The sequence below is a fragment of the Anabas testudineus genome, chromosome 24, assembly GCF_900324465.2.
Source record: "Anabas testudineus chromosome 24, fAnaTes1.2, whole genome shotgun sequence".
Taxonomy (NCBI): Eukaryota; Metazoa; Chordata; class Actinopteri; order Anabantiformes; family Anabantidae; genus Anabas; species Anabas testudineus.
Genome location: NC_046632.1, coordinates 3,976,096 through 4,000,277, shown reverse-complemented (window position 1 = coordinate 4,000,277; position 24,182 = coordinate 3,976,096). Strand labels below are relative to the sequence as shown.

At 40.4% G+C, this 24,182-nt stretch overlaps 1 protein-coding gene across 2 annotated transcripts in view; it reads right to left on the bottom strand.

Moving 5' to 3' along the window:
• Positions 1-14,123, bottom strand: part of snap25a (synaptosome associated protein 25a) — a 30,120-nt gene extending 15,997 nt beyond the window's left edge. Inside the window, exons 1-2 of one of the 2 annotated variants that reach the window (XR_003297529.1) lie at positions 13,965-14,123; positions 337-480 (exon numbers count right to left, since the gene is read on the bottom strand). Coding sequence is in view for 1 of the 2 variants with exons in the window: in XM_026340606.1 (XP_026196391.1) it covers positions 337-408 (72 nt within the window). In the remaining variant the exon portion in view is untranslated. The remainder of the gene's footprint in view (positions 1-336; positions 481-13,964) is intronic. The other variant, XM_026340606.1, reaches the window with a different exon arrangement.
• Positions 14,124-24,182: the final 10,059 nt, after the last annotated feature.

Sequence of the window (24,182 nt, the reverse complement as noted above, 5' to 3'; positions counted from 1 at the left end):
ATGTCCTTGTATGTGTGTGTGCAAGCATTTAATATTCAGCTCGGCTGTGCTAGTGTGAGTCATATGTGGAGCTGGAGGGGTCTAGGCTCATCTGCTCTGGGCAATGACTGAGACGTTCTCTCTCTCTCCTGCTCTCTTTCTCCCTGTCATTCTGACATCTGAGGGAACACACACTCTGTGGCTGTGGCAAATTCCTACACATGAACACAGACGCACTCAAAGTACGCATTTGCTCCTCATTCATACGCATATGACTGCACTCAAGTTGCATGACAGGTGATGCGTAAATGTGTGTGGGCAAACATCTCTTTGATACAGTATGTGTGGTGTCCTCACCTCATCAGCGAGCTGGTCAGCACGTTGCTGCATGTCTGATAGCTCATTGCGCATGTCTGCGTCATCTGCCATGTCTGCTGGATTTGGGGGGTGGAGAAGGTCTCCAACAGGGAAAAGAAGATCCTAGTGGGAATCTGGGGAGGGCTGGAAGAGAGATAAGACATAAGACAAGAGCAAGCTTTAAGGACAGATAGCTAGATAATAAGTCAATCCAAGCAGTCTAGTCTAGTGGAAAATTGGATAAGTTCATGTTTAACTGCTGCTTTATCAAAAAATGAACATATACTAATTACTGCATGCTGGATTCAAACTCACAATGTTATACTTGATAATATCTTCCCTCTCCACCTCTCTGAGCTCTCAGAACAACTGATACAGAAGCACGTCAGCCTCTGCTGGCCTGATTCTAACAAGAATGTAAATAGCCACAAAGGCTCACTTTTTTGCCATCATCTTATGCTATCTTTATTATCCTATCTAAGCATCAAGTTTCGCTGGATAACAGCAGCAGCAGCTCAAAGCCAAAGGCCCAAACTGTGAAATGTATTCCTTAATGAAAGGAAAAATAAGAGAACAAAATAGCATGGCATGCAACAAATGGGACAAATGAAATTGGATCATATTTATAAAAGTCAAAGAATGAATCCAATAAAACCTAAATGTAGCCAATTGGGAGCTGCTGTCTCTGTTTACTGCTGCAGGCGCTATAATAGAGGATTAAGAAGCTCCAGCAGCAGCAGTGTTTGTTTGTCGGGGAATGAATGCAAAGGGAAAAGGCACAGGAATGCCTGTCTCAGACAGACAGGGTTGACTGGGATTTTGAAGGATTAGCTACAGAAAGGCATAAACAGCCTGTTAGTCCTGTAGCTGTGATCCTTTTCCCCCTCTCTAGGTCATGAGTGGCTCGTATCACAAGCCAAACAAGTGGGCATCTCCAGATGTGGGATTGCCAGGAGCAAACTCTAAACATGTCAGATGACTTAGAGATTATCAGTGGATATGTCTACAAGACATCATTACAAACTAGTATCCAAGTTTAACTTGACAAATTATTTAAACCCCTCAACAATCAGATGTAATTCCTATCCACAGTTTTCTGGCTAAGAGGTAACCCGGCTACGATAATATCCTTTACTGTGCAGGTTTAAATAATGAAAAACGACAGGCTGAAGGGCTGAAATAATAGTCGACATATTTATTTCATTAATATCCTTAGAGAAGAATGACTAAATGTGCTACATATAAGTAAATACCATTAAGTAATATTCTTCAAATCACCACCTAAATATGACAATGCCATTAGTAGGAGCAATACAACAAAATACAGCTCTACAAAGGATGTAGGTTATTTTGTGTTATTGTTTTGGATATTTCTGCATATAAAGCCCTCAGAGAGCCAAATGGCAGGAAGGCTCAGATATTGTTCTCTGGGGTTTGCAGTGGTGATTTAAATAAGTTTGCTCTTTACAGATTGATAAGGAAACTGTACATCTGTTTTCTGAATGTGTTATTTTGCGCTACCTGGTAAGCCTGAAAAACAGGGGTTATTGGGAGTACATAGTCAAGAATTTAGCAATTATATGATAGCTAAGGTTACTGTAAATGTAGCACAGTAAATACATTGCTTGTAAAGATACTGAGAGACCACACACGATTATCTTTATAAGACATTTGTTTCTTACAAAGACGTGAGACAAAAGTGAGACCAACATGTTCAACTTACTACAATTCACAACTACACTTTACCACATTGTGATCAACAATCATCACCATTACCAAAATGACGAGGGAAGCTAGTCTAAAGCCAAAGCAGGTAAACATTCATCACGTACATGGTAAGAGTCTGCGCGTCATGTTGGACAGACGGCTTCGCCCACCTGGACATGTCTCATCCTGGTGACTGAGCAAGCAGCCTGGTTGATATTCTGCTCAAAGGTCCCGATGTACCCTCTGCGTTTGTTTCACCCACTCATGTGTCCGGAGATGTTCACAATAACATCTACTGGCCTTACTCTTGTGGCACATAAACAGGATATGAAGCCATTTTTACTGCCACAGCAATGTCACAGTCAATAAAGCTGCTGTGTGCAATATATTAATTGATTTGCATTAATGTCAGCAAATGGATTCAGTCGTGTCTATTCTCAGATCAACAGCTGCACCCTATTGATCAAGTCCATCAGGCTCTTTTTATTGTCATATTCATTTAGTGGCCAGTATACTACAGGTATATATCCTTAAAGCTCGTCCACTATTTTGCAGATAGTGTGTGCGTTGAATCTGAAACAGTGACATCGCCCTCATTTCTCACATTTCTCTCCCTCTCTCTTCCTCTTGCTCTCCTGCACTGCTTCACAACTAACAGAAACCATGTTGGGTTATATAAACCTCGGACCGGATGGTACAGACCAGTAGTTCATGTTTGAATCGGGTTTGAATTAAAACACCCTTCAGACCGACTTGCAAAAACAAGAGAAGGGCATAATTGCTGGCCTGACCAGTTACATAACTAAATACAGGCAATTAAGTTTTAACAGGCCGCAGTGACCTTTTACTTAATGCCTTGGTAAAGTTACAGTTAAACTGAAGGGATTATGGTAATGTTCACCACTGCATGTACTGTAGCCTCAGTGCAGACGTATTTATTAGTAAAGCCCTGATTATGAAACGGATGAGGAACATTACACGGCACACATTCTCATCCAGACCAACTGTTTACGAACAATCCCATAAAAGTAACAAGGAATCTATACACTGGTACTGATATAACATGCCTCCTTTTAGCCACTGTTATTCAGAGCAACATGCAGTGACACAGCAGGCAGAGACTATCTGACAGAGTTTAATGCCTTCCTGAGATTCAATTCCATTACAAGAATCAAACTGGTGACCTTTGAGTTACAGAATCTCTATCCAGCAGCCTGTCCAGTCATCCATGAAATGCTTCCTCTCAAAGGACATTAATTTGTCTGGAGATTCCCATTGGATTAAATGTTGGGAAGCCCATCTGAGACATACTTAATTTTTAATTACTCACAGACACCTCTGGCTGTCAGCAGTTTGGGGGAGGATAATAAACATCTGACTGGACACATCATGAATTGTTAATCTATTTGAAGAATGGCTTCTAATATGTGATAAGTAACGCCTGCCAGAAAACTGTCCTCAGCAGAAAGTATTTGCACACTAATCAAACAAGTGTTAAACATGTGCAGTGCAGTATAAATAAACAACAGCAACAGGTTAAAGGCAACAAAGTTATAAAGTAAATATTCATTGTAATAAGCTACTATGCAACTCAACCTACATACAATTACACAACTAAACTCCAGTCACAAATATGTTTTTGCAAGGAACATAATTGCAACTGGTAATTTTTTCTATTAAGATTAGAAAAATACATTTGCAATGAACAAATCAATAAAATGTTCCCAGGTGTGTGATTTGCCACTCCTCAGCATCCAACCCCCCCCACCCACCCATCTGTTTGTGACTCGCTTTCAGTTACTAAACGTGGAGCTTAATTGTTCAAAAAACACTACATTCACTACAAAAACATAATAATGCTTGCAGTTTAGTTGTACTGAAACCCAATTCTTAGGTGATAACAATTTCCCATGAAGCCGTATTACTTAATTCTATCAATAATGATTATCACTTGTTACTGTGTAATCCCAAATCCCAGCCTGAATTCTGTGCACAGATTAATATGACAAAACCTGTGCCACACGCGTGTCTTCAGGTGCCTTCATTCCATAGAGGAACAAACAGGATTTGGAGGAACTATGTGTATGTAGGAAACAGCTACTGTTTATTTCTCCATTGTTCATTATAAACAAATCTCCCTTTGTGTGTCTGTGTGTTGACACTCAACCACGTCCTTTGCTCCTGAGTCACCCTGTCATCGTGTGTTACACTGATGCTGACATTTATGGCAGGAAATGTTAAGCACTATGACCTTTTGACCTGCACTCAACATGAAGGTAATAAAGGACAGAAAGAGGAAAGCTCAAAGAGGGGAAAGAATCGTGCTCAGTTATTACAATCGCACAACTAGGCTGTATCATGCTGGACTAAGTAAGTACTGTCCTGTATATGTAGGCATACAGACACAATTTATTGCATCTATGCTGTTTCAACAACTGTGTCAGAGAGGTATGCTGACTAGCAGCATTGTTTAATTTCTGAGGCTAAAAAAGGGGATACGCTTCAAAGCTATTCTTGGAGTAGATCTGAACACTGTGCTTTATACCAGCAGAAATTGGAATAACTGTTTGTAAAATAACATATGGTTAATGCCTACATTTATACACTGTACTTCAAATTGTGGAGCAAAAAATAACTTAAATGTTTATGAACAACCTTCCTTCTTCAGTAGATCTCTTTCCATCTATCCACTTATCAGAGTAGTACCTCAGGAGACACTTCAGTCTAATCACCATGGGAACAATAACAAAACATATGAAAAGACCCTTATTTCCATAACATCAATGCCTTTTTCTTGCCCAGACTGGGCCATCAACCCATCACATTCAACTAACCTAAAGCTAAACTCACTGTTTATCAGGAAGTATAACTTGAGATTGTCAACACTGTAGAATACTGTAATACACACATATTACTGCTCATTTTAATAAGTCACAATGCAATTCATAAGAAAAAAGTGATAAACCGGGTCGACTTTTGTGCAATATGTGCAATGGAACTTTTCACAGCCTAGTGTTTGTCTGAGTAAGATGGACATATTGATATGGGATAAATTGCTGCGTGAGGGTAAGTCACTGTAGGGCTTTGTTGTTCTTGTAGCAGAAAAGACAAGAGATCTTTGTTTTTCAGTGTTTTGTAGATGGATGTGTGTCTCTCTCTCTTTTCTTGCTCTCACTATGTGTGAATGTGTGTCGGCTGCCATTTTGTTTGCTTTCCAGCTTCAGACGCTCCATCTGTGTCTCTGCATCAAACGTTTTTCTTTATTATGAACCACAGATCTTTGAGGGAAATGTGAGGCCTGATGAGTGTTTATCCATCAACATGTTCAATAGCTGTGAGACATCAGTCAAGTGAGATTCATAAGGTCAGGCAATTGTACAAATATCTCTCAAGCTGACAAAGATGAAACAGTGCCTGCTTTGCACATTTTCCATTTTCTAGCCTATTATGTGAACAAATTCAGCGCTAAATTGTGTTCATACTACAATGACTTATAGGTCATCTTGAGGGCAGGCAGTTTGAAATTAGAGTTTCTATCACACTTGGACCATTAACAGAAGAAAGATTGATGTGAATTGCCCTTGTAGAAATAAATGTTGTTCCACGAATCAACATTAAATGTGAGGGTTTCTGCAGTCATTCACCTGGAAGGGCTGTTATCACCCCCTACAGAAGACTGGAGTGACAAAAGCTTTGAAATGAAATAGACTGAGTGGGTGCTTCCTTTAAAATAACAAAGTGCTATCTTATGCTGTAAAAGCTGTTGGGGTCCAAGTGACAATCTTTTTCTTCTGGAGATTTCAACACTTTCTGACCATAACAAGACAATGGAGTGACCCTCCCAGGAACCACTGCAAGCCTCAATAATAACAAGAGTGATGTAACATTACACAACAAAGCCAAGTGTCACTACAGCTGCAGCGATGTTTCTACAGAGGACTTCGCATTAAGTGCTTTGGTGACATCCCAGTGGCCTGCTCTACAAAGAAAGTCATGCATTATTGACCTGACAAGTCCAAGGCCACATCACTTATTCATCTGGTCCCAGTGTAACCATTCACATCTCAGAAATACATGGCTAAAGAAGATCCCAGGTGGAGGATTATACAGTAACAGTGCAGGCAACCTGCTTCAGACTGAGGATAACAGTTCAAAATCTCCTGCATTATCACCTCACTAAGAAAGTGAAGGTGTGCTACAGTTCAGAGTAAATCCAGAGTAAAGCACAGTAAAGGAAGTAAAGGTAACACAATAACTATTTGATCAATTTACAATAATTCTGGATAAAATAAATGCATTAAAGTGCTTATCACTAATCTTTTAGCCTGTTTTTGCTGTGTGCTCAATAACTTATACTGTCTAGAAATGTCTGTTACAGAAATCTATGTCCAGTTATATTAACACTCCAGAATAATGTACCAGCATCCTACAGTACAAGGCATGTTATACAACACAAATCCTGGACATATTTTATCCACATCCATTGTAGTAAAGGTTAGGGAACAGCAGACTGGGGAGAATTACTGTTGGACCCAAACGTTGTGGTTTCTTAAGTTTTTCAGGAGCTGATGCTGGTCAAGTTGGACTTCAGATGTATTTGTTCCTCATCAATATGGAACAAGAACGTGTTTCTGGGATAGGATCATGTTTACAGCTTTCTGGAAACTCCCAGGTCTACATAACATACAGTAAAAATGTCCTGCACTTGATCCATTATCATGCAGCACTTCGACAAACACAATGTCATCATCCTACTTGTTGTTTCTTGAAGGTCGTGTTACATTTGCTAATAAAAACCAGATAGTCTGAGGGTGAAGACTAGGGCGAGTCTGGTGATTTAAGACTGTCTGTGTCCCCATCCTGCTCTACAGCGGTGCTCAGCTGCATGGCTTCTTATGAACCACCTTCCTGATCTCTGTGGGTGGAAAGGGTTCTAGTTTCATCATTTGCTTACTCCTGGCAGCACCCACTAGCACATTTACTACCGTTCTGATATTACAGATGACATTTTAGCTGCTGGAGGACCGTGGAGATATGACATTTGACAAGCAAAACATGACAAGGAGGGGCGCTCATGGGCAGTAAAGCTGAAAGTGAAAGTAGGATGTGTTCAGATGGGGTGGGGGTTGGGGTTAGAGGGTTGCTGGTGCAACAATCAACCAAGCAATTTCTATTCAGGCCTCTCTGCAACCTGTTTTAAATTAGAAGCACAACCTCTTGTGTTTTACGACATAATAAATGTCAAGGCAGCAGGATGGGGAAGCACTCCGGGTGAAAAATACAGCAGATGTCCTTTTTTATATTTGCCTGTTTGATGGTATTCCCGGCAAATCGAGCCAGCTGCAGTGTGCCGAGGCAGAAATCCTGATGTTTTGGCTATCTTGCAGTAACACACCATCAAACTGTTATGTCTTAATCAATATTGATGTCTTTCATTACCCTTTTGGTCACAGCCTTTTGGCATTAAGCATATTTATGCAGTTGGCTATTATGACACGAGACTGGCAAAGAATTCCAATCAGTGATCCCCAGAGGTTTTTTTCACAGTCCAACAGGATACATTCATTGTGCTCAAATTAGTCTCAGTTTCATTCATGATCATGGGTTTTAGTAGCCTTGCCACTTCGGTGCCATAGAAGTGCCTGTTAAATATTTGAGAAGGCATAAAAACAATGACAATCAAAGCAATTAGGTGCACCTAGAGGATGAGAAATACCTTATGAAAGAATACACCCATCATAAAAATATCACATTATCACACCTCTGCTGCATTTTTTATGTCTTTAGGCCACTGTAGAACTGTAATATTTGTGTCTGTGGATATTTTGTCTTATCTTTAATTCACATATTATGTGCAGCAAAATGTTGAACTAGATGCAACTAAACTTGTAACATGTAACAAATTTGAAATCTGAAAATGAAAGATTCCAAAATAAATTTAGCTTTTTCTAACATAAATGATATATTCATTACTCCCTTTATAGTTGGATTTAACAGTTATTTCTATTGATCAGTCGGTTGATTGTCTGAGCTATAAAATAAACAAACTGTGAAAATGCTACATACTATGTTTTTGAATTGCTTTTTTGGTTCAAAAACCTCAAAAGATTCAGTGTACTAAAATACTTCTTATAGTATAGTATAATAAAATCTAATAGGAAGACTATCATATTTGACTTTTAGCATTGGTCAGTAAACTTTAATGGCATCAATTTATGGTTTATCCTAACCAGAGTACATATACATCTATAAAAATTGACAGGTTTGATAGCCTGTGCAGTGATCGTGTAGCTACAAAACAGAATCATTACAAAACCAAATCAGATGCATAATACATAACATGTCACAACATGCATGCCGTTATGCATTATTATAATGCATGCAGTCTTCATACTGTATTACAGTAGTAGTTTGTTTTCTGTATAATGTCACAAGACAATCACACAAAACAATACATCTTAAACAGTATCTACCAGGCTGTAAACATACAAAAAGATCATATCGTTCTAAACAAGGTTGATGTGAAAGCGTTTCAGAAGCTAACCAGCCCCAACAAGCCCCAGTCAGCTGCACTGCAGCATCATAAATTACCCAGTCCAACTGACAGACCTACAGCAACAGCATCGCCACATCACACTCCAGTGATGCTTGAACAAAAACAACCGCCACAAACTGTTGTGTTTACACAAGTCTGATACTGTACATTGTCCCTGCACCTGAGCACATAGTACTATCTAAAGTAGAAAATGGAGAGAGTATTCATGTTGACCCGAGCAGATTAATTGGTGACTTTATGCTTCACTGATGCACAGAAAATATGTCTATGCATACTTCTAAAGAGCTTTTAGTTGTGTAATGATGGTCTATAATATAATACTACAAAAGAAATGGTCAACGCTGATCAGTTTGAAGGCTGCATCATATCCATATCCTCAGTGATTGTTCTACAAAATATCACCTTGCCGTAATAAAATCTAACATCTACAATTCATGTTAGCTATGGTTCAAAAATATATATACTTAATAACAGCATCCATCTGTATGTGGGACATGGATGCCATTTTTTCTCATAAAAAGTCCTTGAGCTTTTTTCTTCAAAGGGTCCAACCTAGCAGTCCTTCACTTTGGCACGTTCTCTCACTTACATATATATCTCACTTGCTTCCTTCTCTCCTTCCCGTTCGAATCAGTTATATTTTCTCACCCTAAAGTCACTTCATTAATCAAAAGAATAATAATGTAACCCTGAGAGAGCGAGAAAGAGAAGACAGATGGCAGCATGATGACAGCGTATGACAGCCGGGTGGATCGGCTTCAGAGGCCACTGTCTCACAAAAGTGCTTTTAAAAGGTAAAATCATGGAGGAATAAAAAAAATCACTCCCAGAAAAGCTTCAAAAGCATGAGCACCCCCTGGGAGACAATATTAACTGTGTTGCTGTCATCAGTTCTGTGAAACAGTACAACTCAGGTAAGACAAATGAAACTAAATTTAGATTCTTTTGTGCAAGCACTGAAAGGATTCTTGACAAGTCTGCTGCTCATGTCTGTGACATATCTACATTAACTACGATTTAACTAACCTACATAATGCAAAGAGGCAACTGTAGAAGAAAACTTGCAAAATGCAGCATCTCAAATACTGAAATGACAGCACAGCTGAATACAATTTAATCCAATAACAATGTATGTTTTTCTAATAAAAGCAACACATATTTTATGATGTGTGTTAGTGAGGAAAGGAACACATGACTGTGTCTTCTCTCGCCACACTGCCGCGGCCTCGGGAACGGCCATTTTGTTTCTCTGGTTTTGTTTACATGCAGAGTGTCCCTGAGAAAGTGAGAGGTAGTCCCACGGGGGCTGACTGGACACAAAAAAGCTCAACACTGCTTTTCAAGGCTGCCATTTTCACTGCCACTTAGCCACTGCTTTTATATAGCTCTCGATCACATGCAGGACGTAAACACGCTTTTCTTTGTCTTCAGATTTCTCTTTTTGCTTGATATTTTGTGCAGTACCATTTCCCAAAATTGCTTCTTTACATTGTATGCTAAATATGAAGCTACTCATGGCAACCCGTTAGCTTAGCTTAATCGAAGCGAGGGAACAGCTGGCTAGACTCTGTCCAAATATCACCATCATCATCGTTTACATTTTCAGCTTTTCAATATGTTATTCAAATTAGACATGATGTGTTCATTTGTGGGCTTTAGAGGTGCTTTAGGCTGATTTTGCCATGTTTCAAGAGAGCCAAGAAAAGTGTCTCCTCTTGGTGCTAAGCTATGCTAACAGCCTGGTGACTGGTAAACTTAGCTTACTAAACATAACCTAAAGTGAGACATGAGAGTAGAATCACATTTCCTTGATGAAATGCAGATTAATGCTACCTACATTAAGTTCATTAGCAAATTTATTTCATCTTCCTACAAGCCTGTTCACACTTGATTTTGAAATGCATCTTGGGCGATAGTGGAAGTGGACTGCCAAGACATCCCTCACCACATCACTCTTCATATATTGTCAATACACATTAGCATTTATACTATAAAAGATAAGTACTTAAATGCATACTGGATCATCACAAGTGACTGGATCTCAACCTTGCGTGGTGGTTGTGTATATTTGCAATTAGTGCTGTCCACCTTTGATCTGTTCGCACGAGATGCATTTTGCATAAAAAAACCATATGTAACAGGGTCTATGTTTCTGTCATCTGTTTTACAGTTTTGCTTTATCTAATTTTCTGATTTGTGTAAATATTTGATTAAAAACAATGTTATTTTCAAGGGTAAAACCATGCAATAGACTCTGTATTGAAATGAGGATGCAAATACATTTTCCATTCCGGAGCACAGTGAACGCAAAATAAAATATCCTAAAATGTAAATGACCAGTTTTGTGATTTTTCATAATGCCTTGTTATAACAGCCATATCTCCTCTGGATTGGCACCACGAACCCAGAATAGGCTTTGCTATTAAGAAAAATAATAGAAACAAACAACAGCACACCACTACACACCACTGTGTCTCATTCGGGACATCTCAGAGTTGCAACAACAGCAGAACAAGGTCCGCCGAACACACGAGGATGATTTTGTTTGTCATGCAGCTAATTCCTGAACTGCACCGTGACAAAGAGAAGCAACCGCAGTAGGCGTGTAGTTCGCACTACCTATCCAGAGCGCTTTACTAAAGCGAGAGTAGGAACTAGTTCTTTGCTCAAGGGCAAATACCCTTGGGCAATTAATCTACAATACTTCTACAATCTCTAACTTGAGCAGTTATCTCCAGCTCCAGACTGGATTCAGACTCTAATATTAATTTATCTATTTGTTTTCCTGCACCTGAACCTGCTGATCACTCACTCAAGTAGAGTGACACGTGAAGTGAGACACTGCAACCACCATGTGGTAAAAGCTACACAATAGAGAAGGTACAAGATGTTTAGCAACAACATTTCAGAGGACTATCCCCTACTATGAAAATAATAGCAAAAACATGTTTTCTCCACTTCTTTTCAGCGCCTGAGCAGTAATTCATGTTCATATCATTAAGAGTCTAGAGGAATGCCAAACATGCCTCAGACTGGTTGTAAACATGTGACTCATTTCATTTAGGGCCAATGTGAAATGTTTTTTGTGGCTGTAGCATGAGGCTGACAACATCTGTTCAGTAGTTTATATGAGTAAACCTGAGGTTGGGCCTAACAAGGATGTTTCAAGCTATGAAAAACAACACTGGACTGCCTTTCTCCTGCTTTTCGTGGCTTGATTATTACTTAAAATCTTTGATCTACATAATGTAAACAAATTAGAGCTACACCTGCACCGAAACACGCAATGCGCAGCCTCTCCTCTCTGCATTCACCAGCGCCGATCAGCGAGGCTTTAGCTCCATTTCAGAGCAGTGCAGCACAGCCAAGGCGTAACACTGCTGCTGTGAAATGAACAGCAGCCAGGGTGTTTCTCAGCAACAATCAGCGAATGGTGACTGTGTTGTGAGTCACCATTTATCCAGAGAGCCCCTTCACAGTGTGTGCAGCACAGGGTTGACACCCCCTCCCACCACCCCCTCACAGTTTCTGCCTCTCCTTCTCTCTAGCTTTCTCTGCAGTCCAAACAGTGCAAGCCGCAGATCGTGATATGGTATGGCGGTCATGGCAACCAGAGCACCCTTGGGGGACTTTACTGCGCTCTCTTTGTACTGTCGGGTGTCATCTGTCATTGTTATGAATCCACAGCTGTCAGTGCTCAAAGGCTGTGGGGTCTTCCTTTACAAATGAACTTATATTTATCTGTTTCTGCCTTCAAAATGTAAAAAGGAAAAATATAAGTCATCTATGATCACTACAGACTCATTAAAGGAATGTGATGTGAGGTAAAGTCTAAAATCAATCAACCCTTGAGTGACAACATTTGTCAGTGATCATCAGTCAGCCTGCCTGCCAATATTTAAGCTACCCTAAAATAATTTTAGATGCGCCAGAGACCATCACGACTTCAATATGTGATGTGCCGCATCGTCGAACCTCGGGATAACCAACAGTGTGGCTCTCTTCCTGCATCACGATGCTCTGGTACCTCTCACATCAGCCATGGTAATGTGCGCCGTGAGTGACAGGCAGCACAGCATCCGTTCACACAGCATAAATAAGACCGTGAAATGGAATTTGGGAAAGTCATGACACGCAGCAGGAGCACGGTCTCCGCAGATCCTGCGCGCTTTTCAAAATAACGCCGTACACTTGCTGCATCGCAGCAGTATTCTGCACGTAGTGTGTGTATGCTGCATCACAAATGCAGCACTCCGAGCTGGTTCCCACTTTGCGTCCTGTGGAAATCCACGCAGCCGCTGTGCGCCATGCGGGATTGACAGGCGAGCGCGCGCGGGGCTCAGTGGCAGTGGCGCGCACGGAGACGCGGAGACGGCTGGATGGATGGGACACTGAGAGGGGGGGGGGGAAGGAGCGGTTGTGTGTGGTTGGAGGGGCGCCGGGTGTGATTGCGCGGGTTTCCTCCCCGGAGCTCTTCTCCCTTATTTCCCTTCAGCCATCCCCACACCCACCCACCGTTATACCACCGGGATATTTTCGAGCTCCCTTCATGTCACGTAAACGTGGCGGGGGGATTCATCCGCCTGTGATGCAAAGACTGCGTAAGAAAAAGAAGCGACGCATTCACGGAGCTGGATCATGCACCCCCCCCCCCCCTCCTGTTTATGTCCGTCACCCTCCTCCCACCGACTTCACCATGGCGCAGTTTACTATGAGCTTGCATGACATCCTTTCAATCCACCTCCACCGCAGTCACCTGAGTCTTCTTCCAACACTCGGGGATGTTGATTTCGGTTTGCCTGACATGCGTGTCACAGACTGCTTCACGCCTGCATCTCTCAGCTCTGAGGTGCGGGACGAGGCTCTCAGTCATGATGAAAACAACCCCTTCTAAAATGTCACAGAGAAATGTGGCTACAGCATCCTGTGTCACGTTTTAAGACGCTAACTCGACGTGCCGTGTGTTGTCCCTCTCTGTGGCGCTGTCCACGGTGCTGAAACGCCGAAAACGCCCACATTGAATATACGCATCATCCCGCACCGCATCCATCCTCTCAGCTGCGCGTTTGGAGATTTAACAGCCCCGGGAGGTCACGGATCGGCTTCATTGCCTTCTTTTCTTGCCTCCCCCCTTCTTTTCCCACTAACAATGCTGCGGACGATCCCCATACCAAGAAGAAAACCTCCCCAAAAAGAAAAAACCAAATGGGCGTTTGCGTCAGCTTCGCTCAGGCTGGTGGAAAAACGCACATCCATCGCTGGTTTCACAAATAACACACATCTGCTGCTTCACTGCACACAGAGCAGCTCGATAAGGAAGAAGAAAATGTCAAATAAACGTAGTAGGAACCGTCTTCAGTCTTACCTGTGTGTGTCCTCGGTGGCCCGCAGTCAGTATGGGAGGAAATGTGTGCGTATATCAACAGCTAACCGATAGCAGCCTCTCTCTGTATATGACTGGGATGCTGCAAAGGCACTGCGCGTCGCCCGAGTCCTCCTCACTTCTTCTTCAATGGGGGGGGAACGCAGCGCAGCTCTAGTCAAAGATGGCGGACACTTTTGACGTCAGCAACAGCTTTTAATAGATATCTGTCAGAAGGAGAGAGAAAGGGGGAGAGGGACTTCACAAAGTCTTTGTTGTGAGGGGCAGCTGCACTTCTGGCAACAAAACGGAGTATTTGAGATGTTTTGAAAAGATGCTGCTGTGTGTTTCACACCCTACCACAGGCATGCTAGATTTACTGAGATTGTATATGAATTATTCATGGTTGGATCACTTTTTGATGTATTAATATGGACCTGCTGGTTTATGTAGGCTCATCTGGACTCAAGGCTTATTGTAAGTCTCAAACTCTTCACAAGACATCTGTTCAAACTAAAAACACCAGGGGCGTATCTAGGAATGTTTTAATGGGGGGCCACAGTTCAACTTGAAAACTTTTATGGATAAAAACTGTTTGTTCAATGTACAAAATATGGCAAACATGCATGTTTACGTTTGTTGAAATAGAACAGATAGATAGCTATAGTTTTTAATAGCAGATATTCATAAACGCCAGGGGAGAAGTAAAACGTCCATCCAGAGATGTGCTGCTACAAAATTCTAAATAAATTCTGTATTTATTTTCATTATTTATAATGAAAGTAATTTGTTTTATTTAAATGTGGCCAGTTCTCCTTGTGATTGAAGGTTCTACATCATTTACAATCATTAGCCAGCAAAAACACCTTCTGACTCAGGGCTGGCATCGGGGATGGCCAATCAGATTGTGGGGGTGGCCTGTGCCACCCCTCATCATCCCTCCAGCCCCACCCCTGTAAAAGCACTCTTACTGTATAGATGATTATTAAAGCAATCTGTTTTATCATAGAGGTTTTTTTTTTTTACCACGATGCATAAACAAACTTCACTGATTGATGTGACTGGGAAACGCAGAAATGGATTACTAATCAGGCAAAGTTGACGTCATCTCCTTGTTTGAGTTTTACAGTAAAACAAAATGAAAATAAATGTTTTAATACTTAAAGTGTAAGTACAGATTTTTCCATCAGTAGATGCTTTACCACAAAGATTTTAAACAAGGATTGTCATAGACATTTCTTCTTTTCTGCTCACAAATACATAATGGCAAAATAGGAACAGTGGATTGATCCTGTGTATCCAATGTCTGACATAGTTTATTTTCTTGTTCCATAGTGCTTCACTGTACATTTTCTTATGCATTGGGTGGTTATTAGCATGGGCGATAGCCTATTTTATGTGTAGGGTATACATCAACAGTGTTCAGCTGCAATATAGTCTCTGCAGTCTCTATTTAGAGTGTTGTAAAGAAATATTCAAGCCTGCTGATTTCTTCTTTTGTTTTGTATGTCTCAGACTAACCTGCCCCAGATCTTTAACCTGAGCAAACACAAAATACTTGTTTTCAAAGATGATTGTGCTTATTTAAAGCAAAATAATAATAAATTGGTGATGCAACACCAAATGGGTCTTTTGGGAAAAGTATTTGCCCTCTTAGTTACTACATCCAAAAAAAGTGCCTCGATGAGTCTGGGAAAGTTTACAAAGCGATTTCTAAAGATCTAGGACTCCACAGCTCCACAATGAGAAACACTATGAAGAAGAAGAAGAAGGATAGTTTACCTCTCCAGAAGTGGCTGACCTCCAAAAATTAGTCCAAATCATTAGCGATCCAGGAAGTCACTAGAGATCCAAGGGAAAAAGGCACTGTAAAACATTATACAGGAAGTAGAAGTTGAAGCAGCTAAGAGACCTCTAGATTTGAATGTGATCATGGAAGTTTTACTGATCATTTACATTTCCACATACCATAATGTAGTGCAAATAATGCAAATAGTCCTTGCCCAGATGAAAGATGGTATTGGTATTTCAAATCAATTACTGAGACAAACATATAAAAAGAGGCTGATTTATAATTTCACATGTCCTCTCTGAGTCATCTGTGGGAATGTCCCCCCTCTTTTCTCCTCCAGGCGCCTGCCTCTACTTGGCACAGTAACAAATGTGTCTTCAATTGCTCTGAAGCGAACCTGTCTCCTAAATTAATGATAATGATAACGCTGCATGAAAAATCCATTTGGAGAGGAGAGCCAGAGGAGAAGAAAAGAGAGTGCAAGTGTGACTCGATGTATGTCTACTGGGAAGGTATGTGTGTGTGCTCCGAAGTGTGCCCATGTGGACTCAGTGAGGAGAATGAATCAACAGGTCCCACATTTATTCAGTCTGCACTAAAACAATTTTACAGGTGTATAATAAAGCAAATTAGAGATGGGTGGAAGCGGAGGATTGGGATTCTGATTCAGGGGAGGTAACAGAAACTGTGCAGGATCCATACAAAGGAAAATGGGTTTCAAACTGAGGGCTACAGGCCTCTGAGGAAGCTGCAGTTTCACTATGTGCATGCACAGTAACAATTTGGCTACGGGGCTCTTGTTTATGAGGTATTCATTAAGTTTCATGCATGAATAATAGTATTTAACTTGTACTAGTTTACTCGTAAAATAGTCAGTGTCAGCCTTTATATTTCAGTATGTAATGTACAATTCAACTACTCGACTACTGCAATGTCTTACTGACAGGGTTACCAACATGCACCATCAAACCCCTCGAGATGATCCATAATGCAGCAGCACGTCTCATTTTTGATCAGCCGAAATGGACACACGTTACAAAACTTTTCAGATCTCTGCACTAGCTTCCTGTAGCTGCCTGGATCATGTTCAATGCCCTGACCCCTGCCTACAAAGTGGTCAACTCAAGAGCACTGGCTTAGCTGAATCCCTCATCTTGGTCTACAATCCCTCTCACTTACTCTGCCCTGCATGCAAAATGAGTGCAAGTCCTGTCTTGTGGTCCCCTCAACCTCAAAAGAGGTGAGGTGGGGTCTGTGGTTACGATCTACCCACCTCTGCACGCTCAGCTGCCTTACTCTAAATTACAAAAAAATTTCTGATAACAGAAGTCTTCCAAACCTTTCTCTGCAATAAAAAGAAAAACTAAAATAAAAAATCTTCTACTTATACCGCAATAAACTGAACCACCTCTTTTCAGAGCACTTTACTTTAAAATTTGTCTCCTTGGCTTAATTATTTGCTTGCTTTGTACCTCACTTGTAAATTGCATTGGATAAAAGCGTCTTCCAAATAACTAAATGTTAATGTAATGTGCATGTAGTCTTGGTTATTCATGCTGGGTGGCTTAATTAACAAGCACTTTGCAACAAATACATGTTCTGTATGTCTAAATAATGTACACAACACAGCAACACAGGACACAATCAGAAACAAGTTATTGAAAGGCAACGCAAAAAGGAAAAAAATACCACATCAAGCTCCATCTGCAAATTTCATTGCATGTGTTGAAGAGGGCACAGATGACAGGTGTAACTGGACACCATACATGTATGTCAAACAGTTTGTCACAGATGAAATGCTACAGGAAATTGCAGAACAAACAAACCTGTACACTGTACAAAAACAGGGCTGTGGCTCCCTGCAGTTAGTTTCTGTGTGTGTCTGATGAAGAATGCCATACAGTTGATGAAATGATGGTGCCATTACATCCACAGATGTAAAATGTTTTATGTATTTTATTTTGTTAAAAGGTTTCTTTAACATCTCAGTTACAAAAATGTTGAATTTTCTGGCTATTTTTCGATGTGTTGGACTTCACAGGGTTAAAAATAGAAAACATTTCCTAACATTTGTGTTTCATGTTATCTTCTTTTTTCTTAAATGTAAATATAACATCCTCCTACATTTATGCTTTTAATTTTAGGAGACACAAATGCTACAGATGCTACCCAGACCTAGAAATAGCTGAAAACGTCTTCCAATGACTCAGCATAGTCAGACACAAATACCTATTTTTTTCTTTCTCCCTAAGTACCAGATTTATGAGAGAACATTATTCAAACTGGATTCAGGTTAGCCCAATTTTTAATGCTATTCTAATAATAGAGTGAGAATTTTAAATCAGTATTTTTTTTGTTTAACAAGGTTATCAGCTGTCTGAACCAGGCGTTGTCAGCTTATTGCTGGAAAGATCCCCCTGGCTTTGTGCTGCTTATCTTCCACAGTTTATCCTCCGCAGAACAGCTCCAGATTGAACAATGTGATGAAGTCTTAATACTGCAGGTTCACGGCTCTTTGGCTTGTGGATTTGGAAGTGAGTTAGTCACTGTCATTTATTATTACAGAATGGTGCCTTGTGATGGTACAGCAAGATGCTGATTAAATTAAATGAAGATTGGCACTGACAGAATGAAGTCTTTGCGCCCTTTTCTTTTTCTTTTTACCCATTAAAGCTCAGTGTTCACTTTTTTCCAGAGATTTAAGAAAGTGTCTAACTTTTCAAAAGATGACTTGAAGTCAGAGTGGTATTTGCAATGAGGTGTGTGTGTGTATGTGTGTCAAGGGGAACTCAGCTTTAGCTGTGCTCTGTCTCACGGTCAAAGAGCAAAACACAGCAAGTGGAGGAGAAGATTAGCTGCAGCATTATCAACCCTGTAGCAGACAAGCTCGCGCACTCTGATCTCTCTGGCCCTGTCTGACTGATTTTATTCTTAATTAAACTTCACAGGCTAGGTGGGAGGCTGGAGGAAACGAGGGAGAAGAAGAAGACGATGGGGGTGAGCTGTGAAAAAGTGACGAGGCAAAAAAACAAAACAAAACAAAAAAAAAAAAAACAATAGGCATGAGCTAAAAACAGACAAAGAGGTGTGAAAGATCCGGAGAGGACGTATTTTACTAAGATAGAAAACATGACATTAAAGATGAAGGGGAGGCAGGGATGGAACACACTCCACGGGGTGTACAGAGAGGGGATGGTGTGTGTACGAAGAGAAAGAAGGCAGGATGAGGGATGAAGCCAGTCAGCCAGGCTGTGTGGTTCAAGTGTGGGGGAGGGTGATGCAGCAGCAGTAGCAGCCTTGCTGTGACTCAGCACTAAAATCTGCCTCTCTCTCTCTACTTTCCCTCAAATATCAGTCCTTAGTCATCGTACCAAACACAGTATTAGACCTCTTTCTCAACAGTCTTTGGAGAGCTTGTCACGAACACTGTATCTCATATGATTAGGCTCTTGTGAAATGTTCCATTGGATTAAGCTTGTATGTATTTCTCAGGGCAGATTCCACACGTTTAAAATACCAGTGAGTGCATTTATGTATGCTTTGGTTTCTTAGTATTTGTGTGACTTTTAAATTATATTAATAAACATTTCTTGCTATAGATTATTGCTATATACAGTAGATTAATACTTTGGGTAATTTTTGCTGCTAATACTTTATTCAGTTAACATTTACTTACATGAACTATTTACAGTTGTGCTACAGAATACTACTTTCACTAATGTTAAAATGTTTACAAAAAGCTGTGTAGGTACTGTGTTTGTACACATGAACAATTGCAATAAATATGCACGAAATGTACAGGTAGCACCTCAAAAATGTACAGTTGACCCCCACGAAGTCGTAGTTCAGGGTTTGCGGCTTCAGTCTTGCAATTTTTTTTGGTCTTTTTTCATGACAATATATATTTTTTAATGTGTTTTATGTGTTTAATTAAGTAAGAACAATATAATTTACTAATTGTAAATATTGTAAATATTATGTAAATTCAGCAAAATGTCCATATAAATATGTAGTACATATATTTATTTGTACTGTAGCGAGAACACAAAGCAACCATAGAGGAAAATGTAGCTTGGGATGCTGAAATCCCAGTTATTACAGTATATTTTGTTAAATTAAATTATTACTGTATTTACTGTTCTTTTACCAAAGAGAGCTGACAGATTCTTTCATGTAAAATTGAAAACATCTCCACAAAATAGTATAAGTAAATTGAAAAGATAAGACTTAAGTATTCACCTCCTTTCAAGTCACTTTTTACAGTCGTAATGGAAGTTGCAGTTTTCTTATTAGCAAAACTCTCAGGCTTGTTCAGGTAGCATAAAGAACATGAGCGCCTTTTCAAGTCCAGCAACAAATTCTCCATTCATTGGCTGATGTCTAGTCGTTGACTTGGCCACTCCATAACATTAACACTGTTGTTTTGAAACCATAGCTTTGGCTTTTTGCGTCACTGAAAACCAATTTTCTCCTAATTCAGTGTTCTCTTACAGACTGCATCAGGTTGTCCCTCCACCTTCACATGTTTTCCACAGCATGATGCTCCCACCACTGAGGTGTTGGTGTTTTCATGATGTTGCACAGACCCAGTCCAGAATCTTCCACATGCCTAAACTATGTGAGCTTTGCCACTCTCCCTCAAAGTAGATCTTCATTTAACTAACTGGCTGCACCAGTGAAATTTATGTGAGTCACTTAAAAGGGGGTGAACACTTATGCAATCAAATATTTTTATTTCATTTTGATTACTTTGTTACTGAGTGAGCTCTTTACAATTAAACATGAAGGAGTCTTTTTCTGTTGATCAGTGCCAAAAGGGCAAATTAACTAGATTGACATGTTGCAAAATTGCACTCTATGTGCTATTTGATACTTTTACTCCATATAACTTAATATACATATTACTTTATAGTTCATTATTAGATTTTCAAATAGGTATTTATAATTGACCATAGTGATCAAATAAATCAATCAATAAATATAAAGATAGACTACTATCATTTAAAATATCAAGGAAGTATTAAATACAGTAGCATACAACTGAAATACAGAAAAGTACAAGAGTAAATCTACTTTCTATGAAAGATTATTGGTGTGTTTTACAGTATACACAGACCTAGTATCTGCAGCCTCCATGTTGCAATTCTATGTTTGACTTCTTATCGCGTTTCTCTGCAGGCGTGTTTTGTCGTTATACAGGCGCTGAGCTGTGAGCAAACGCACATTAGCAAAGACATGCATGAAGAATAGCCTTTAGTCTCATCCAACCCACTGGGAAGACTGATATTCAGCCTAATAAGTGAGGTATTGATAGTTTGGGAGTGAGTGGCGACATTGATAAGTGTGGGATTGAAGGTTGTGTATCCGATGGTGTGGATGGTCGTCAGAGGGGGAATCGATCCACATCGACCCACAGCTCTGTGCCTCCACTGCTTCTTTTTTTTTTCTTCTCTACCCATGGCTTTTTAACTTCCTTTCCTTTCTTTTTGTTTTCCTGGACATACCTTCCTCACAGTGCTTTCATCTCGTTTTGGTTCAGTTTGTACCTCTTGTTTCTTCTCTATAGTGTCTAGCAAACAAAACAGATTTATAGTACTATGGTATGTGGTACGTATGAATTTGTGAATGAAGAGAAAAGAGCAAAACCCAAAGTTAGGAGGCTTGAGTTCAAACAGTTGAACACAACAATCCAGAGATGAAGAGATGGGAACAGGGCAGAGTATGATGAAGCAGCCAGACAGAGAAAAAAAAAAGCACCACATGATGCAACATAAGATTATGTAAGGTTTCAAGGAACTTCATCTAATACAATAAAGCACACATAAACCCTACGTACTGTCACATAGAGTTACACAAGATAAGGTAACGCAACACAATATTACACAAGGTAATGTAGCAAAACGGAGAGCAGGGGAGGAAAAGGAAACAAACAGGACATAAGTTGCGAGTGTGCACTGGCCCAGAATCTAACATCCCTCCTGGCCAGCTCACAGGAAATGGCACATTACTGCCGACTGAACTCAAAATGTGTGTCCTCTCAATCTCCCATATGTGCATATGTCCATATATAAAATTACACTTGACACACGTGTGTGTGTGTGTGTGTGTGTGTGTGTGTGCGTGTAAAATGTTGTATGTGTAACAGCTGAGATTTCGCTGCTGCATAAAATGGGTTGAAGTGCCCAGTGAGCAGAGAAATAGTATGAACGCTTTACCAGGATGGGGAGAGTAAGACAGTTTTATGGCAACAACACTGGAACATGGTAAAAATACACTGATTAATATCTTCTAGCCTTCTAACTTTCCCTTCTACTCTCCTAAGTCAACCCTTAAATTTGGCTGACCTATTTTTCTCCCCTTGAGGAGATTGAAGAGACCAAAACAGAATGACAAGATGCTGGGGAGTTTTTAAAGTTGGTTAAATTATGTTATTAGCCTTTAAAAAATTTTTTACTTAACTTACTGCTGTTAAATTATGTAAACAAGCCCATTAAAGCCACTATGTATAGTGGCTGATAATGACTGACTTTAGCACCCCCTTGTGGTTGTATAAAGAAATCCACAGATCATTGCATGAAATGTACAACATACAATTTACTGTAAGCTAACTGTGACATAAGACACAATCTCAATTTACTCTGCTTCACGCAGCCGTCCCTCTCCTCGCTGCGTTATTTTCTTCTACTACATGCTACATTCCACCACGCTCTCTACAGACATTCAGGTATCAGTTATTACCAAATCACAATAAATAACAATTTACAAAATGTACTCTCAAAAAAGATTTACCAAAAAAATAACCCAACCTCAACCCAGCTGCTGAGTCACTATAGGACAGGACACACGTTAGGTTAATTTGACCCAAGTGCTGGGTTGTTTGCATAACCCGACCTAGTGAATTAAATTAACTGTATTACTGGGTTAAATCTTACCCATACACAACATCCCTGTCCAATAAAGACAAAATAAGACAGGTGGTTTGAGAGAGGGGTAAGGCAAGCCTTACATGTGCAAATCAACACCCTCCCACTCAACAGAGGTGGAGGCCTTAGACACAACCTGTCTTCTGTTTATCATGCTGCCCTTTCATCCATCCCCAGAAAGATCAGGTCCAATTCACACCTGCACTAGGTAGGACACACCTAATTACCCATGTTAGGTGTTAGGGGGGGTTAGGGACTATTGCATCCCTCATAACCTCCCCTTCCATTGTTCCACCTAACGAGCCTATTCAGACGCGGAGTGGAATGAAACCAAACCTGGAGGATAAATTTGTGGGCTCTAACCAACTATCCTCAGACTGCAGAAGCTACTTGGATGAGTAGTGAAGTTTCAACCTAACAAGAAGTAAGTCCAGTTGCCACGACTCAACTTCCAGATAACTTTACCTTGGACGACTGAGAATCTTCACCAACAAATAGAGAAAAACTGAAGCTGTATACAAACCAAGGTACAGTCTACAGAATGTTTTGCACACTGTTTTTTGCTAGTAATAAATAGCATTTTTGGAGTTGAGCCCCATTTTAACATTTTCAGTATCTGAGCTCAGTCACTTGCCCTTGTGGCTGAGTATAATGTTCACTCTCCGATGCAGCAGAATGCTGTGCTGTAAAGGACACCATCAGTGCAACACCAGCAGGCTGAGACAGACCAAACATGGCAGAGTTCAGCAAAGAAAGGAACATGTGCCTGGCTCTGCGCTGATACCAATCCTCAGTTCAGGACATCTCTTATATAACACTTGCCCTCTAAAGTAGTCATCTTGTACTAATTCTTATTCACTAATTTCTTATTCACACAGAACTCATGCCATCAGGGTCATTTCAAAGATGCCATAATCACATAAAGATTCAACACATTCAGTGGCTTTAAACCAAAACAGGAGAAGGATCACATCACATGGTAACATAATGGGAGCTGGTATCTTAAATGTACTTAAATGTCTCACTTCAGAGTGCCTACACATCTCTTTCTTTTGTCCACAATTTATTTTTAAAATAAAATCTTACACCATATCTAGACCCAATACTATAAATGGCTGCCTTTACTTCCCTTAACTTTTTCTCCTTTCTACCTCCCCCTTCTCACCTCCTCCTCACCAGTTCTTCTCCCTTAACCACTTTCTTCTGTTTCACTCTCTCCTCACCATGCAATAACACCTCCTCCTTGTTCTCCTCTCTCCTCTTCGCCATGTATCACAGTCCCTGGGTACAGATCAACACTCCTTTCCCCTAGCTCCCCTTCCTCTTTAATCTTACTCTCCTGCCTCATCTTTCTCCTCCTTGCACACTCCCTTTCATCCCCCTCCCTTCCTTCTGAATCTTCACTGCGTCAGGTGTTTCCTACTGTGTGTGTGTGTGTGTGTGTGTGTGTGTAGGGTCACTTAGGTCAGGGTCCTGGTTGGCCAATCACATCTATTTTATTACGGG